Source organism: Sturnira hondurensis, unplaced genomic scaffold (genome assembly GCF_014824575.4).
Source record: "Sturnira hondurensis isolate 20B ecotype Veracruz unplaced genomic scaffold, ASM1482457v3 Scaffold0021632, whole genome shotgun sequence".
Lineage (NCBI taxonomy): Eukaryota > Metazoa > Chordata > Mammalia > Chiroptera > Phyllostomidae > Sturnira > Sturnira hondurensis.
In genome coordinates this window covers 566,502-585,559 of record NW_028094263.1, presented here as the reverse complement: position 1 = coordinate 585,559, position 19,058 = coordinate 566,502, and the positions used below count along the sequence as shown (strand labels likewise).

The following is a 19,058-nucleotide window of genomic DNA, read 5'->3' as shown; positions in this document are numbered from 1 at the left end:
GCACTTAAAGGAGGGAAACAGGTGTGATTCATTGTCACCTACAGAACACCGCCTCTGATTCCTCTGTGAACTGCTGTCTACCGCCGCTTCCAGGTGCAAACACCTCGGCTCAGCACAGACGGCCGTCTCACACCCGCATACCCACGTAAGCCTTCCCTCCTGCACTTCAGTCAGCCCGAACCACCCACTCTTTCCCGCACGCCGCGTGTTTTCACACGGCTTCCCCACGCGCCGGCCACCCAGCCAGCATGTGCTGCTGCCGGAGCGCACCTGAACTCTTTCACCTTCACCCTCAGCACAACTTTTGCTCTCCCGGTGACATTATTCGATCTCCCTAGGCAGGATGCCTCACGTCCTCCTGCGTGTTTTTCTCACACTGAGTGTGTGTGCCTACGATCCCACTCCCCTGAGAGCCCTGCCGGCAGGGGTCACGTCTGCTCGTCTTCCTACCTCCTCGGGCTGCACCCATAAAGACACTTGCGAACATGCCAGGTGACAATGTACACAGAGGAAATAACAGTGAGGCCGGGGCTGAGGCCTCTGGTGTCCACTGGCACCCCATGTCAGCGGCTGCAGACTTTCTAAGGGCGAGGAGGCAGATATTTTGGGCTCTGTGGGTCATACAGTGTCTGTCACAGGTAGACACTGTCTACCTGTCTCAGTGCTACTACCTGAGCTGCAGCACAAACACCTGCTGCAGCACGACAACAGCCGCAGACAATGCACACAGGTGCTGTGTTCTAAAAAACGTCACTGAGTCCCAACTGGCGTGGCTCTGTTGGTTGGGCACCGTTCCATGAAGCGAAAGGTCACCAGTTCGATCCCGGTCAGGGCACATGCCTGGGCTGCGGGTTCAGTCCCAGTCGGGGTGCTTACAAGAGGCAACCGATCAATGTTTTTCTCTCACGTTGATGTTTCTCTCCCTCTCTTTCTCCCTCCCTTCCCCTCTCTCTAAAAATAAATCTTTTTAAAAAAAATTTAAAACTTCATTTATAAGAATCCATCACAGAGAAATCAAAGCATGAATATATAGAGATATATAGAGGGACACTGCAAGTAGTATTTACAACAGAAAAACAACAGGATGAATGACGTGAATGTCTATCAAAGGGGAATCACCAAGTTGCGGCAGCTCCACACCAGACAGTGAAGCAGCAAATAAAAAAATGAGTTAGCTTTAGGGCCCTGGCTGGTGTAGCTCAGTGGATTGACCGCGGGCCTGCGAACCACACGATCTCGGTTCGATTCCCAGTCAGGGCACATGCCTGGGTTGCAGGCCAGTTCCCAGCGGGGGACGCACGAGAGGCAACCATACATTGATATTTCTCTCCCTCTCTCCTTCCCTTCCCCTCTAAAGATAAATAAATAAAAATATTTTAAAAATGAGTTAGCTTTATATTACTTGACTTAGAAGGATTTACATTATATAATATTAAATGAAATAAGCAAGATGAAGAAAAGCAAGCCCATTTAAATATTATGTGTGTGTGTTGCACAGTTTATATGAGTCTGGAGAAAGATGTGAAGGGATTTAGACCAGACCCTTAATGTTGGTTTCTTGGGAAGAAATAATGGAGGGAATGAGTGACATTTCAAATTTTTAAGAAACTTTCTTACTTGTACTTTTCTGTAATATTTTAATTTTTTAAGGAGAAGAAATTACATATTCAGAAAAAAACTAAGTTATTTTCAGTGTAAAAAATCTAAAAATCCAAAACACCCACTTAACACCCACTTCTACCCCGGAGGGCTAGAACATCCTAACATCCTAACGACCCCACAAGAGCAAGCACATGTTTGCACATGTTTGCACATGTTTGCACGGGAGAAGGGCGGCGCATCTCTCCAGGTCTCACCTGGGCTGCGGTGGCTGCGGTCTGCAGGAGGCGGGACTCTTCCCACAGGCACCGGGCCACGATTCGGGCAATCTCCATGGGCTTCTCCAGATACCTGCTCTGTAAGGAGGACAGGAGGAGAGTGAAAAGCAGTGGTTGACGAAGGAGATGTGGACGGAAATTTTGCTGGCTTAAAGCTACATTCTTCCTAAACTGAGCGTCACATTTACTACATGAAACAGGAAAACAAAGGCCTCCCATCCTGGCTGCAGCCAGTGGGAGCCGAGGGGGAGAAGGGAGAAGGCAGCCTGACGGGCTGTGAGAGAAGGCCCTTCCTCTGATTGTTGGGGCCAGTCTGCTACCCTGGGCTTGGGGAAGTGACAGCCCAGTCTGTCCTGCTGCGTCCAATTATGGCCAATCCTTTAACATGAAAAGTAAGTGGGGTCACCTGTCTGTGAGGGGAGGCCCTGGTTACAATCACGTTATTAACATGTTAATGTAATATTAACATAATAATCACTTTATTACTCCAACTGACTGAAGAAGTGAGTTTCAGGTAATGATGCCCCTGGGTGAGTATACAAAGATTTGATAACGGGCTAATTACTTGTTCTCTGGTTTCAAGTACAAGACAGTTTCTCAAATGAGACAAGAAATACTTCCAGGAAAGAAAGCTAAAACCCTCCCCTGCCGGTTCGGGGCCTCGCACACCTGAAGGAACTGCTTGATTCTCCGAAGGTTGTGCTGATAGAGAACGTTGGACTCTTGCAGGAAGCGGCTGTACTGCTGGTCGATCTCACCCAGGAGATTGTGAAACACCAGGGTGGCGTGGGACTCTTTGCTGGCCGCGTACGCCCTGGGAAAGGAAGAACGATAATGACTCTGAAATCCACACACACACCCACGTGACCATCCATGGGGGAAAAACCCAGGTAAAGGAGGAAAAATAAAACCCAAGGCAAACCCAATACTTTAATCCACTCACCATTTTACATTTAACTTGCTCGGCAACACTAACGATCAGCAATTTAATCACTATAAAAATTATTCTAGATACTATTAGCCACGCATAGCCTATACAAAATATTGCATGGTGTTTTGCTTTAAATTCTCAGTCAACTCTGTGGTCAGATTATTAGCAGCAAATAAGCAATCCCAGAGTAGGATGGCCTATCTCCAATAGCTCTGAATCACCTTCCTGGCCCTCACCAAATTCTGGAAAAGCTAGGTCATAGCCCCGAGTTAAGCCAAAATTAACAGTTGAATCTGAACATGTTAAAGTGAAGGAAACAGTTGTTGGAATTCTGTGCCATTATCTCCTCTATGAACAAGTCTATTTCTCTTACTCTGTCCCTCTCCTTTAATTAAAGGGGAGTCATATGCGAGGACCCAACTTCTACCCATGACAGAATTCTCATCCAGATAAATATTGGCAGCACGTCTCCAAAGCATCAGAGAACACACAGAGGATCTCAACAAGTTAGTGAGATCCAAATCAGTCCTAAAAACATCCACTAGCAAGCAGGCGGTCCGATGTGTGTGCTTCTAATATAGAAGATGTTCACACAAGATTAAGAATACCTCTTTATTTCCCAATCTCTTTTACCCTGTCACCTGTACCCATACGTTTTTCGATGAAATAGCACACAGTTAAGCTAGAACAGATCATGCATCTTTTTTGTTTTTTAAAGATTTTATTTATTTATCTTTAGAGGGGAAAGGAAGGAGAGAAGGAGAGAAACATCAATGTATGGTTGCCTCTCGTGCGTCCCCTGCTTGGAACTGGCCTGCAGCCCAGGCATGTGCCCTGACTGGGAATCGAACCGAGATCGTGTGGTTCGCAGGCCCGCGGTCAATCCACTGAGCTACACCAGCCAGGGCCAGATCATGCTTCTTGATGCAAACCAAAACCTAACAATGTGGGGAGTTTCTCCAGAAGGACTCACCAGTCTTGACTCTCAATCCAAGGGGCCAGAAACTGCCGCAGCTCCATCGGAAAGCTGTCACTGTACAGCTGATGAAGCTGCTCCAGGTACCGTGTGTCGAGCTGCTGTAGCTGATTCCATTGGGCCATCCTGCTGTAAACCAAAGGGTTCGTGTGGTCACCACAAGCCCCAGCAGGGGAAACAATCCAGAAACACCCTGTCTACCCAACACAGGCGTCAGGTCTGTATCAGGCCAGTTCAGAGCAACGCGCACACATGCACAATCTCTACTTCTGGAACTACGTCACAGCTCCTTCAAAACGCGATGATAATGTGGGCATGATGCCACGGTCGGTAATTGTCTACCGGAGGTACGTGAAGTTGAAAAATGACTTCCAGAATTCCACTTCCTCGTCTGTAAAAAGAGATCCTAATTCCCATCCCGTGAGGCTGTTGAGATATTTCTAAGGCCCCAGCTCTGTGCCTAGCTTCCGACAGATGCTCGGCAGCGGTCGGTGCCTTTCTTTCCACCACACAGCCCTTTCAACGCACTGGGAAGTACGCAGAGTAAACCTGAACTAAGACCAAATGTGGGGTGTGGATGTTCAGGAAAGACAGAGGGCTAACGCTAAGACTACAGGCTTAAGCGTATAAGCAAGGATCTGCCTAGGAGTATCCCACTCAACAAAAAGTAATTTTGTCCTATACATTTCTCAGTCTGGGAAGAAAGAGAAGAGAAGCTAAATACCAGGCATAAATATTATCCTCAGGTTAGTGACTACCCCAGGGAAATGTTCAGGTATGAGAAACCACAAGAAAGAAAACTGAATAAGAGTTAAAGAGTTAATAAGAGTTAAACAAAAATTTAAAAAAAAAAAGAGAAACCAACCCGCCGACCACCTTTAGTTCTCTTTCTGAAGAGTGACATTGAACAAGTAGCCTTAAGAAGTTGTAAAAATAACTGAGTGGTAGCCAGAAAGTGAGGTATCTGTACACATCAGAGTACAGAGACCTAGTTCTCTGGGACAGTGAGGACACGTAATGAGAGACTGAATACGTACGCGTCACTGGACTTCCTGATTCACTAACTTCTCAGAGCAGACCGCCCACTACAGGCTGACAGGCTATCACCAGGGTGCGTGTGACCCTCACCAAGAAACCAAAGGTCACTAGAACTCTCTCACAATATTCGCATTAGAGCCAAGTTAAAATCTGCCTCATAGGCTAAAAGCATCAGTATCTGCCTTACGTTTCTCAGGACCTGATTTGCATAGGAAGCTGTATGTTAGGCCAGTTTTGTTGATTCCACTGCAGTGCAAATGTACTGAAACTCCAGACCTGCCGTGCAGTGGCCTCTGCCCCCACGTGGCTCCTGGACACTTAAAACGCCGCTGCTTCAAACCGAGATGTGCTTTCGGTGTAAAATACGCACTGGGTTCTGAAGATTTAGTAAAAAAAGACAAAAGGTAAACTATCTCACTAATACTGAAATGATATTTTGGCTATATTAGGTAAACTAAAATACAGTATTAAAATGAACTTCACCCATTTCTTTTTACTTCTTTTACTATAGCTACTAGCAACTTCAACATTACATATGTGACTTCCATTCCGCTTTCACTGAATGCTGCTGCTCTTACGTAAGCAAAAAGCTGTGGTTCTTCTAGTAAGTGATTTAAAGAAATAGATACCTACTTTTCAAAACATACTCCAGTGTTGTCAGTTGCTTATCTTTGACACAAACGTAGAGCCATTACGGTCTGTTCCCTGACGCTCTCAGGCAAAACCATAAAGCAACGTCCGTTTAATCCAGATCAGTTGTAGATGAACACTGGGGTCACTCATGAATACTGGCGTTTTCAAACTAATGTACCATTACCAAATGACAAGCTGTCGAAGATTGTCCAAGTCATTTCTGGTCCATGACTCAGAGGATTTTGTCGTTGTCGTGACTTTAGTTGGGGTTTCAGTAAACAGCACCATAATTGTGCTATTTGTTAAACCAGAAACCAGATAAGTTTTCTCCATAAAAACTCAAGCACCAGCCATGACTCATGTTATGTTCCAGTTCTTAGTCTAGGCACTGGAGGGCATGGGCAAAGGGTCAGATAGTGATCTCCACACCGGCTGCTTAGCTGCACACCCTGTTTAACCAACAAGGGCCCCAGTGCCATCAGACCCAGTGCTCTTCCTCAGAAAAGCGTATCTGAGCCATCTCGCCAAGTTATCTAGGAAAACCAGTGCCAACTAGCTTTGTGGTAACTGTCTTACTGGAAACAAATTTTACAGAGGCCAATTTATTTCACAATCTCATTTCTGGTTTTTCAAATGGTGAGTTAATCTAAAGAACTCCACTAAATTCTAATTAAAGTATTTCCTACCTCTGGAATAATTCTAAGTCTGTGATTTAATAACCACTTTCTTTTTTTTTACATTTTATTTATTTATTTTTAGAGAGGGGAAGAGAAGGAGAAAGAGTGGGAGAGAAACATCCTCCCACGTGTCCCCCACTGGGGACCTGGCCGGCAACCCAGGCATGTGCCCTGACTGGGAATCGAACTGGCGACCCTTTGTTTCACAGGCATGCGCTCAATCCACTGAGCTACACCAGCCAGGGGTAATAACCACTTTCACCAAACCCCAGGACACAGAAAGTGATCTGCACAACCATTTAAGCACCGAGCACCATTCTGCATGCTCAGGAGAGAAGTCAGTTCATTCCACACAGTGGCTCACTCAGGGCATGGCACAGGGTTTAAGTCTCTCAAGGTGTTTACCGAATTTAGGTTAGAAGACAGTAAATGTTAGCATGTGAAGAAAAATGTGATACTGTTTCCTACAGCTGAAGAAAAAAGAAAAAGAAAAGTGAAACAGTAAGTCATCAAAGACTTTGTGGACTTTTCAAAACAGGAATTTCTCAACCCCTCGGGGATAACTTTACCAACAACAAGTCATGAGACAACAACCACGGTCTGACGGGGAACTTCTCACCATGCAGATCACTACACAGGTCGGGCCCAAGTCACAGTTCTCATTCACACGCTGCAATCTAAGCTAACCACGGCGAGTTGAGAAACACAAGCCAGGACCACTTACTGAAGAGTTTCATGACATCATTTCATAAAACTTCTTTTACATTAAGACTTGGAGTTCGAATTCACACACCAGTGGGTTTACAATTGGGGCCAGGGCTGGAGGGGGAGAAGGTGAGGAGAGGGAGGAAAAGCAGGCCAGTCCAGAACAGAAAGTGAGCTAAAGATACTTTCCGCCTCGTCGTAATGCGTCACTTGATTTTTCTTTGGGTGTTGGCCAGACTCCATATTAGCAATGCCTTATCTTGTATAGAACATACCTGTGGTATTTTATTGTTCCTCACACAACAATCCTCTTTGCTGTCAGGAAAGGCGCAGTGGCTCAGGCCAAGTATAAAGTAACACAGAAATGCAGCTGCACTTGTTGCTGTAGAAACAGCCCTTTTAAGAAGATTTTTTTTAAGATTATAAAAGTAGTAACGTTCACTGTGCAGATTTGGGGGGAACCCCACTATCTAGAACTATGAATGATGTAGTGCTGGTCTAATTCCTTTTAATCTATCTCAAGAGTAAGTATATATATTTTAAGTCCCCCAAAAAACCCATTTGGTTTCTATTGGTGGTCTAAATATAATCCTACTAAACCCATTGAGACCCACTGGATTTACTTATATTTGCAAGCTCCAATTTATTTATTCTCACATCACATTCCAAAAACGATATGAAGCAGCTTCAAACTCCTTACAGTAAGCTAGGGAGGAGAAGACACAAAAGGCAATTAATGCTGGAAGAAGACACTCAACCTGCATGAAACGCTGACTGTAGGATTAAAGGTACAATGAGTGAGGGAATCCACATTTAAATATTACAGCTTTATTTAGCTGTTGTTAACTTAACCATTCATAATTACCCTAGACAGTAAGACTAAAATTTCAAGTTTAAAAAAGATGATTCAGAATACTTGGGCCCTGGCCAGGTAGCTCAGTTGGTTAGAGCGTTGTCCTGATACACCAAGGTTGTGGGTTTGATTCTAGTCAGGGCACAAGCACGAATCAACCAATGAATGCATCAATAGGGGACCAATAAAGTGATGCTCCCCCCCCCCTCTCTAAAAATCAATAAACACAAAGTAAAAATAAGTGCACTGGTATGACAAGCAATTTCATTGCTTACAAATTCAAATAGTACCTTTATAAGGCTTACAACAAGAAGTTTATACATAAATCTAATATTGATTTCCTAGACTGACCAAATGTTAACACCTGAGTGCCTAACCTGACCCATACTTAATGTAATACTCGAGTATTTCAATTACGAATAATAGGATTTGCTTTAAAGTCAGAAACCAACTCTTCCTTACAAAAATGAACATTGAGATAGAAGAGAACTTGAACTAGAACACCCCACAAACATGCCAAAATTGAATATATGAAAGAAGCACTAAATTACTGAGGGGTAGAGCCTGGAGAAATAAGAAAAAAACAGTTTTTAATGACACCCTGCAGCCAAAAAAGTCTTTTTTCCTTCCTTCTTCTTATTTTACTTTAATTCTTCTAGAAAGAGTTAAAAAACATCTTGTGCCAAACACATTATTTTTCCCATTCCAAATCGTATCATTATTCCCCCTTTGCATAGTCATCTAATGTATATCCAGAAACAGAGAAAAAATGTATCAGGTTTACAGTTAACTTTGAGAGGCGGAGACTACCAGGAATGTGAACAGCAAAAAGGAAAGGAAACCTCTGGTCCTTGAAGGACAGCCAGGGTTTTAAAAGCAAAACCAAAGGAATTACCCCAAATCTAGTGTTCACCCAGCTGTCTTTGGGGGGGGAAAATCAAAGAACTCTGAATTACCAAGACCCCTTATCGTTTCAAATTTAACAGTGTTAAGACATTTAAAAAGACAAACTGATGTATTCTCCATTCTTCATTTGGGATAGGCACTATATCTGATCACAAGTACTTCAGATTAAAGGAGCAAGTACCTAACAACCACAATTTTCTCTAAATTGGAAGTAACACAGCTAGACATGCGTTGTGGATTAGTACGTGCGCAGTTTATGGCTAAGGCTGCCTGAGAACTGGTCTGACTGTACAAAAACCACAGAACAGACCAAGTTTGCGTGTCATGGGCCTCCCCACATTGTGGCTCTCCCGCTCCCCCAACCAGACACACTGCTCCAAAGCGGTGGGGTTCAAGGCCACTGAGACGAGAGCCTCTACTCCGGCCAGGGCTCAAGCTGCTTGTTTGGGAAACATCACTTGACTACTGAACAGGCCTCTTCTTCAGTAAAATGAGGAAGTACCCCTCTCTTTTAAGGATGGTTGTAAAAAATTTTTTAACCATAATGGATGTGCAGCATCCTTCCTCCACAATAGGGCACTGGGTGGTGCCTCATTGCTATATCGTTCCTGCCCCGCCCTGGGGAATCCTTGTCATCAACAGTGCTTCAATGCCCAGGGACACGTACATCAATTCCTTGGATTAGCCAAGTTAAATGATAAAGTCAGTTTTCCCTGCTAGGTAAGCACGCACATTTTAATAAGCCTTTGTATCATATCCTACGGGAGGAAGGTAGTCATGCAGTGATCTGGGGGGTGTGGAAGGGGACAAGAAGAGGACAGAAGGGTTGGGCGTGCCCTAATCATTCCTAGTTCACCTGGGGATAGCTCCAGGTACTAAACAGACTAAAGGTAAAAACACTAAGTGATATCCAAATAAATGAAAAAGAAAAAATCACCTTGGTTTAAGAGCAATCCAAATAACTAATGATCACGGCTAATATTGACATAGTACTATGCGCCACACACTGTTTTAAGCACTTGACCTATATTTATTTCCTTATTTCATCTTCACTACAATCCTATGAGATAGATGCTATTTTTATCCCTTTCACAGAGGAGGAAACTGAGGCACAGAGTTTTTAGTGAGTCGCCCAGGGTCCTACAGGTAGTAAAGGCATGGAGCTGGAATCCTAACTCAGATACAGTAGTCTGTTTTCAGACTTCCTGCTCTTGACTGTTGTGCTAGAGCAGGAGTCTTCATTGATCTTTAAGTAACCCACGAGTCCACCACGACACCAAGCCACTGCGACCTCATGGTGTTTTAACAGACATACGTAGGGTTACAACTGAAGGGCCTCTCCGGGCTGCTGAAACGGGCCCCCACCTAGAATAATACTCTAGTTGTATCACAGTTCCAACAGCACCCTCAAAACAAACACATTGGGGAGGGGCAGTCAGGGTGTAAGAAGTCCAAAGACTCGAACGTTTTGTCCAGTAAGAAGGCGTGGAGGACGGGAAGTGGGGTTAGCAAGGAAAAAACTAAATGACAGAGAAGTGGCCTTCAAATACTTGGAGATCAGCACACGAGAGGGTAAGTCACTCCAGAACTGCGATCCGTTTCCCTGTAACATCTATTCCCAAATTCTGCCCTCTGGCTGCAGATCAGAATTACAAGGGCAGATATTTTTTAAAGTAAATAAATAAGTACATAGCGCTGCCTGGAAACCAAACCAGATGCCAATTGGAATTGCTGTGAGTGGGGACCAGGTTTCGATATCTCTAAGTTCCTCACATAAGGCTAAGGTGTGGCCCCACTGAGAGCCGGGAGAACGAGCGGAGGTCAAGGCTCAGCTCCAGACGCACAGCAGAGTCACGGCACGGGCTCTGAGAAGCCAGGCACCGGTCCTTGCTCCCAATGGACTGGATGATAGTCTCCAGGGGGAGGGGCAGTTGTCATGAAGCAGAACACCGCAGAGAACGCATAAGGAGACCATGGCGTGAGAGGAGGTTGCGGAAGGCTCTTGTGTAAGAGATATGAATAGGGCAATGGTGAGGTCTGCCAAGTTTTAAGCAGACAAATGATAATTTGATATACATTTCAGAAAGATCCCTCAGGAAGAAATAATCAAGGTGAGAGATGGCGGTGGCCTGAACTTGGGTAGCAGCCTCAGAAAGGTTTTCAAGGGGACATCTTCTAGAGATACTAACGGGGAAGACCTCATGGAGCTCAGTGACCAGTTGAAGGGCAAAGGCAACTCAGAGGAAGTGAGGAGTAAGGCACAACCTCCCAGGTTCTTACTGCATTCGGTATTCAAATGGTTAAGTGCTCGCCCAGAGAAACATCACAGTGGTAACTCCCGATACTCAGAGAGCAACGGGGCTGGACGGCCTCTGCAGACTATTTATTCAGTCTGTAAATTATGATCAAGTTCCGTTCCCTCAAGACATAAGGTTGCTGCGATCCAAGAATAAATGCTACTATAAGTAGTAAATTGCTATTTACCCAAAAACGTCCAGGGTTTGTACTCCAGCTGACTGATAAACTCCACCCTTCCCCCAGTCTCCAAGCCACAATGAGGCTGGGCCACAAGAAGAGCTTCCAACTGTCTCCTCACAGAGGCTTGCCTCCCTCCAGTCCATTTCCATGCTGTAGAGAGACCTTTCAAGACACGGACTTGCCCTGGCCGGGTAGGTCAGTTGGTTAGAGCATCGTCCTGATGTGCCAAGGTTGCAGGTTCGATCCCTCACCAGGGCATATCTAAGAATCAACTGCTGAATGTATAAATAAGCAGAATAATAAAAAATTTGATTTTTCCTCCCCTCTCCCACTTCCTCTAAAATAAACAAATAAATGACACAGGCTTCTGACTTTGCATTGTTCTCAGGCTGAAACAAAAGATATAACATGAAGTCAGAAGAGCGATGTGCTTAGAGCGTATTCTGGGGCCACAGTGAACTCTGACTCCACCACTTAGATATACATGAGTGCGTGCCAGTTATTTTGTCTCCTTGTGCCTCAGTTTCCTCATTGGGAGAACACAGGACGTACCTCCCAGGGTCATTGTTGGAACTGAAGAGTTAATGTGCACGGAGCACGTGGGACACGCCAGCACACGGTATAAAGTGTCTGTGAGTGTTCAGAATGCGACAGGTGGCCTGGGAGCCCTGCCTTTCCTGCGTCAGCTGGCACCAGAGCTTGTGGCACTCATTCTGCTCTCCCCCAGCTGCTTGACAACACCGAGGCCTCCCTCCACACGCCTTCCTTCCACCACCATCATCACGGCTTGGACCTGAGCACTGTGGTGCCCTACCTTGCACTAATAACCACTATGCGGGACTGCCAACTCCAGGAGGACCGGCAGACGCTAGGCTTTTACTCCCCATGGTGTCCTCTCCCTCACCCCCAGCACCCAGCTGAGTGCCTGGCCTACAACAGGTGCTCAAAAAAGATGTCTTGAGTGAATAAAGCACAGGTATGAAGTACAACTACATCGATATGCCAGATTCTCCAGGCTAAGGCACTGTATTCTGAGAAGCAGAACAATTCTTTCCATTTTGCTTTATGGAAAATTCAATGATGATCCTGCATTGACCTTTTTTTTTAAAGATTTTATTTATTTATCTTTAGAGGGGAAGGAGAGAGGGAGAGAAACATCAATGTATGGTTGCCTTTTGTGCATCCCCTGCTGGGAGTTGGCCTGCAGGGAACTGGACTACAACCCAGGCATGTGCCCTGACTGGGAATCGAACCATGATCCTCTGGTTCGCAGGCCCGCGCTCAATCCACTGAGCTACACCAGCCAGGGCCTCTGCACTGACCTTTCAATAAGACTAAAAATCACAGCACTCCCCCCACTGAAGAACATAACCAACTCCTCAACATGCCCCGTAAAATCTTCATCCCTGCGTAAGTCTCTCCAACTCCTCAGCCACCTTCCTTAGGCCAATTCCAGCTCCTCTCTCCAGCCTCAAGATGACTTTCAAAACTGTCCAAGCCAAAAGTGACTTGATCAAACATGCATCAAGTCAACTCTCTCCCTCACCTCCACTCCTCGCAGACTTTGTTCCTTTCCCACCAATACCTCTGCCTAAACTGGGAATCTCCCCTCAGTGGCGCTGCACGTCCCCTTCCCCACTAGTGTAAGAGAGGCTTTCCCGTGCCCACCCCCGGCCCGATCATCCTCACAGGGGTCTGAGGCAGACTGCCAACTTGTTAAAACAGAAGTACAGCCTTTGAGAAATGATTGTAGGTTGGGCCAGCATATTGTCATGTCAAAATTTCCAGGCCTGAAGACAGCTGAAGGGAAAAAGGCAAGTTGCTGGGAAAAGCCGTGGGCTCTGCTGTCTTTGGCCAAAACCCAAATGAAAGAGTCATAAGGGCATCCACTGATCCAGAATGATCCAGAACACCGCGTAAGTTATTAATGTTCTTCTAAAATAGCCAATTGAAATAAGGCAGAGAAAGAAAACTTATTCCTGAATCTCAACATCACAAACTCACAACAGAGATCAAACTTTTTGAAGAGAAGAAAGAACCTTTTTGCAAGTTTCTGTAGGCCACTTTCCCAAGCATGAAGCAATCTGTAACTGGGGCTACGAGTCCATATCCGCGGATCCTGGCTCAGAGCTCCTTCCTTCAAAGCAACTATGGAATGGGGGCAGAACCTCAAATTCAAAGAACACTGTGGTGGTTGGAAACCACGGCTCCAAATTCTTCAATACTTGTCCCATTGGAAGAATGGATCTTTGTCCCCCCACCTTACACCTGGCTAAGCCCATGACTGCTCCAACCAACAGTGCGACAGAAGTATCCGCATGCAACTTCCAAGGCCATGCCCTTCGCCTGATTCTCTCAGAAGGCTCCTTGTCCAGAACTGAGCGTCTGACACCCTGTGAGAAGCCCAAGGTAGAAAGAAGGAGAGCGCATGTGGCGGCGCTTGGTCTCGAGTTCCCGCTGAGACCACCTCTGAGCCACCCCAGCTCAGGCGCATGTGTGAGGGAAGCAGCACGAGAGCATGACGGTCACGCCCTCCCAGCCGGGGCCCCAGACGCTGTGCAGCACAGGTAAGACACCTCTGCTGGGCCCATCCAAGGTCCAGCCCCTGAATCTCTGAGCATCATGAAATGGCTGCTGCTCCATGCCCTAAATTTGAGGCAGTTCGTTCATTTAGTGTCAAAAACGACATTTTTACTGACATAATGATAGAATACCACTTTTATACAGTGTCCAACTTCCACGAGAAAAGCATGTGCAATTTCAAAGAAAAAGGTTTTGCTGTTAAAAGTATTAAAGTAGTTCACTGCTTTATTTCTCTACGCTCTCACTTCCTGAATGACTCACCCAGTCCCACTCCTTCAAAATAACGACACACTGGCTATCCCCAGATTTACATCTCCAGCCCTATCCTTTCTCATGAACTCACAGTCCTGTATCTGACTGCCTACTCAGTATCCACTCTTGAACGTCTAACAGGCACCTCCGTTTAACGTATCCCAAACTAACTCTATTAAAAACCTCTCCCAGTCAACTCCCCCTCCAACCTTCCCCATTTTAGCAAATGACAACTCCATTCTTGCACGTGCTTCAGCTGAAAACCTTGAAAATAAGGTCTGACTCCATTCTCTCTCTTCCTCTTCCTCCCCACAACACCAAACCCATGAACAAACTCTGTTGGCTCTGTTTCCAAAACACATCTCGGATGTGAGCATTTCTTTCCAGCTCCACTGCTATTGTTACACGACCTTGGTCCAAGCCACCACCATCTCCTACCTAGAAGACTGCCTTCAACTCCCCACCGCTCCCGACGCGCTCGCCCGCGTCTCTCTACAGCCTATGTCCCACATTACCATTCCTTTCAAAATATAAGTAGACCATTTTATTCTTCTGCTTAAAACCCACTCAAAAACACATCCACACCCTGACCGTGGCCCACCAGATAATCCCTTTTGCCCCCGGTCGCCTCTTTTACCTCCTCTCCCATTGCTGACCCCTTCGCTCACCCTGTCTCATCTCTGCCTCTGAAACACACCTTGGACACTGCTGCCCTAGGCCTTTCGTACTTTCTCCCCTCGCCTAGAAAGCCCCTCCCCTAGACAGACAGCTACACTGCTCGCTCCCCACCTCAGTCAGGTCTCTGCGCGGATGCCCCTTGACCCCAACATATCTAAAACAGTACCTCTACCTCTGCTGAATTTTCCTTCACATTATCCATCACCCTCCAATACAGCGTTTCTTTTCTGGTTTATCTCCTTCCACCACCACTTGCTAGGGATGTAAGCTCCTTAAGAACAAAGACTTTCTTCTGGTCACTGCTACTTCTCCAGCACCTAGCAGATGCTCAAATATTTGTTGAATAAATGAATAAAAATGAAATACATTAAAAAAATTATCTGTAACAGGTCAAGATGGAAGCATAGGTAGACACATGTCGCCTCCTTGTGCAACCATGGAACTACAACCAGATCCCCAAACTAGTAACACCCAGAACCATCAACAAATCCAGCTGTATGGAAGTCCGACAACCAGGGATTTACAGGAGACACGTTCATCCAGACGAGGAGGAGGGGCGGAGTTGCGGAAGGGGAATGCAGTGTTGCAGAACCAATGGGGAGGGATAACGTAGGAGCAGGTGATCCAGGCCCCAGGCCACACTGCACAGCCCAGGGTTCTAGCACAGGGAAGATGGATCCCATTACCTCTGGCTATAAAAGCTAGTGGGGGGTGGGTAGAAGAAACTGCTGGATTTTCACTGCTTAAAGGTCCAAAAATCAGGTCTCCGAACATACACAAACCCACCCCCTCCGGGATTCCCCACCTGGGCAGCAGATGGAAGGGCACCAGCCACACACTGGAAGGGGGTGAAGTGATTAGAAATGGGGCAAGTGCCAGTTGAATGGCCAGAAGCCAGGGGGCAGCACTGTCCCCTCTCCGAGCCCCCTCCCCCCGCCCCCAGCCACAAAGCAGTGAAGCGGGTGCCCCTCCTTGGCAGTTACCTAAGGCTCCACTCCACACAATTTACAGCTGCATTTTCTACACGGGCCAAGCTACTAAGACAGGGAGTCAAAGCAGCCCTACCTAACACACAGAAACAAACACAGGGAGGCTGCCAAATTGAAGAGACAATGAATTATGGCCCAAATAAAAGTCGAGAACAAAACCCCAGAAACAGAACTAAGCAAAACAGAGATAACCAACCTATCAAATGCAGAGTTTAAAACACTGGTTATCAGGATGCTCAGAGAACTACTTGAGTACAATAAAAAAACAAAGGAAGAAGTGAAGGTAACACTAAGTGAAGTGAAGAATAATCCATAGGAAACCAACAAAGAAGGGCAAACGATGCTCTCAAGGCAGCTGGGATTCAAATCAACAACTGGGAACATAAGGAAGATATAAAGATTCAACCAGAATAAAAAGAAGAAACAAGAATTCAAAAAAAAAACGAGGATAAGCTTAGGAACCTCTGGGACATCTCCAAATGTGCCAATATCCTAATCACAGGGATGCCAGAAGGAGAACAGGAAGAGCAAGAAACTGAAAACTTATTTGAAAAAATAATGAAAGAAAACTCCCCTAATTTGTTGAAGGAAATAGACATCCAAGTCCAGGAAGCACAGAGAGTCCCAAACAAGTTGGGCCCAAAGAGGACCACACTAAGACACATCATAATTTAAATGTCAAAAGTTAAAGATAAAGAGAGAATTTTAAAAGCAGCAAGAGAACAGCAGAGAGTTACCTACAAAGGAGTTCCCATAAGACTATGGGAAAAGTTCTCAAAAAGAAACTTTGCAGGCAAGAAGGGACTGGCAAGAAAAAACAAGGACCTCCAACCTAGATGACTCTATCCAGCAAAGCTATCACTTAGAACGGAAGGGCAGATAAAGTGCTTCCCAGACAAAATAAAGCTAAAGGAGTTCATCACCACCAAGCCATTATTACAGGACATGTTGAAAGGACTTATTTAAGAAAAAAAATCAAAACCATGAACATTAAAAAGTAAAAAAATTCACAGCTATCAACAATTGAATCTAAACAAACAACGCAAACCACCAGAACAGGGACAGAATCTTAGACATGGAGATCATTTGGAGGGTCATCAGCTGGGAGGGAGCAGGGAGAGAATGGAGAAATGGTGCAGGGATTAAGGAGCGTTTTTGGTAGGAACAAAATAAACAGGGGGAAGTTAAGATAGCATAGGAAATAGAGAATCCAAAGAACTTACACTAACGACCCATGGACATGAACTAAGTGGGAAAGTACTGGAGGGAAGGGGGTACCAGGTGGAGGGCGACAAAAGGAGAAAAACTGGGACAACTCTAATAGCATAATCAATGAAATATAATAAAGATATCTGTAACATACTTCTAGCATGAAGAAGACTGAAATACCTTAAGAAGCTAATTAACTTCATATAATGGCATGAGCTGATCTTCCTTAAGAGTGCGCTAATAGGTACAACAATTCATGAAAATGTACTGTAAGTGACAAATCAAATATAGTTTCCCAACAGAATTTATATTATAATGTAAGTGTCAAAAGGATATTTTAAAATAATAAGGTTTCGCTCATAAAGCTAAACTGTTGTATAGTACAGTTGCTTCTCCTTAAACTGCAATGATGAGACTTGAGCACACTGTTGTCGTATAAGAGGACTTTTCACCAGGTGTGCTGTTGAATTTGTCGAAAAATATGTATGCAAAGCATTTACATTCCCCAGATCTCTCCAAATGCAGAAGGAGACAGAATTTGTGTTTGTCTAGAGAAAGCTAAGTCTGGAGACATAAGACATGGCTGTGGGCAAGAGAGTCGTGGGCCAGAGAGTCGTGGCCATACTGAAGCCCCGACATGAGGCAGGCGGGAACCCACACGTCGGCTCCCAGAACCCTCCAGCTAGAGCCTCTTCCAACGCCACAGAGAAGCCCAACATGTGACAAACCCAACAAGCACATGCTTTCAAAGAAAACCTCTGAGATGATACAGAGATGAACACAAAAATAAAGGAACAAACCCAGGATTCGGAGTATTAGAAGAGATAAAAATCACACAAAACTATAAATATTATCCTTGGAGAGACAAATTATACCCATTAAGCAGAAATAGGATAAAAATGAAGGTGAAGCTGGAAATGGTAACTGAGAAAAAGAGTTCCTGAAATTGAAAATGACGGCCAGAATGAAAAATTAAACAGACAGGCCCTGGGCAGCCCCACCGACTGGAAGGCTGTCCTGATTCACCAGGTTGTGAGTCTGGTCCCCGATCAGGGCACATACACGAGTCAACCAGTGAACGCATAAATTAGTGCAACAGCATATCGATGTTTCTGGCTCTCTCTCCCTTCCTCTCTCTGCTGTAAAATCAATCAATAAAAAAAGTTTTAATTAAATAGATGGGTTGAAAGATAGAATCAAGGTAACCTCCTGGAACGTAGTCCACAGTAACAACAGAAAATATCAAAAATAGAAAACAGAGGGGAAGCAAAAACAAAATAAAATAAAACTCAGATGCTCTGGGCAGAGGACCCACATCCGACCAAGAGGGGAGCACCGCCAGTTACAGCACCGCCCCCACACGGCAAGACTGCGGGTGTGATGTCCGGTCAGGGCACACACAAGAGTAACAACAAGTTGCTTTCTTTCTCTTTTGCTTTCTCGCGCTCTCTCTCTAATCAGTAAATAAAAATTAAAATAAAATCAAACTGACCCACACTAAGGCACATCCCATGCAATTTCAGAACAGCGGCATAACGAAGTTATGCAAGCTTCCAGAGAAAAGAATCAGGGCTCTTGGAGAGGACTGAAAACCAGAACAGCATCAGACTTCGAACGCCAACACTAACAGACTCTAAGGCAACTGAGCCACAAACGCCTTCAGTACTACAAAGAGCCAAGGATTCAATCCCCGCCCAAAGGATCATCAAGCATGAAGGGAATAAAGATATTTCAGACAAGTGACAACTCAAAAAACGTACTTCCCATGCCCCTTTTTTTTTCTCAGCATGTCACCAGAACAGGAGTTTCACCCAGTGAGGCAGTTAGCCCAGAAAGAGGGAGGCGTGGGATTCAACATAGGAGAGTGGTGCAATGAGACTCGGATTGCGCGGGAGTGGAGGGGCTGGCGTGGAAAGGGGGTTGCCAAGAAAATAATGAATAGACTGTCATTGTGTTTAAGTGTTTGAAGTAAACTGCCAGGCAGTCTTCGGAGACCTGCTAGAACATCTGGGGAAGTCTAAGGGGGAAAATGTTAATAAAAATATTAACTCCGCCAAAAAACCACACAAGTATTTGTATGTGAGGGGAAACATAATCAGAGTACACTACATGGCTTATCAGTGAATAGTATTTACTTAGTTCAAATAAAATGTACGATTAGTGGTTTGAGAAACGTGGTTTTAAAAGAATGCTGGTTTAAACAGTCTGACGCTGCCTGTCAGCTGGGCGTCGCCTGCAAAGGGAAAAGTTGCCAGTTCGGTCAGGGCACATGC

General features: G+C 45.2%; 1 protein-coding gene across 5 annotated transcripts in view; it reads right to left on the bottom strand.

Annotated features, from left to right (window-relative positions):
• Positions 1-19,058, bottom strand: part of STAT3 (signal transducer and activator of transcription 3) — a 55,270-nt gene that overhangs the window by 20,452 nt on the left and 15,760 nt on the right. For 4 of the 5 annotated variants that reach the window (XM_037033572.1, XM_037033574.1, XM_037033575.1 and 1 more), the window contains exons 2-4: positions 3,782-3,913; positions 2,547-2,691; positions 1,857-1,955 (exon numbers count right to left, since the gene is read on the bottom strand). In XM_037033572.1, the coding sequence (XP_036889467.1) occupies positions 1,857-1,955; positions 2,547-2,691; positions 3,782-3,909 (372 nt within the window). In that variant the 5' untranslated portion in view covers positions 3,910-3,913. The remainder of the gene's footprint in view (positions 1-1,856; positions 1,956-2,546; positions 2,692-3,781; positions 3,914-19,058) is intronic. The other variant, XM_037033573.1, reaches the window with a different exon arrangement.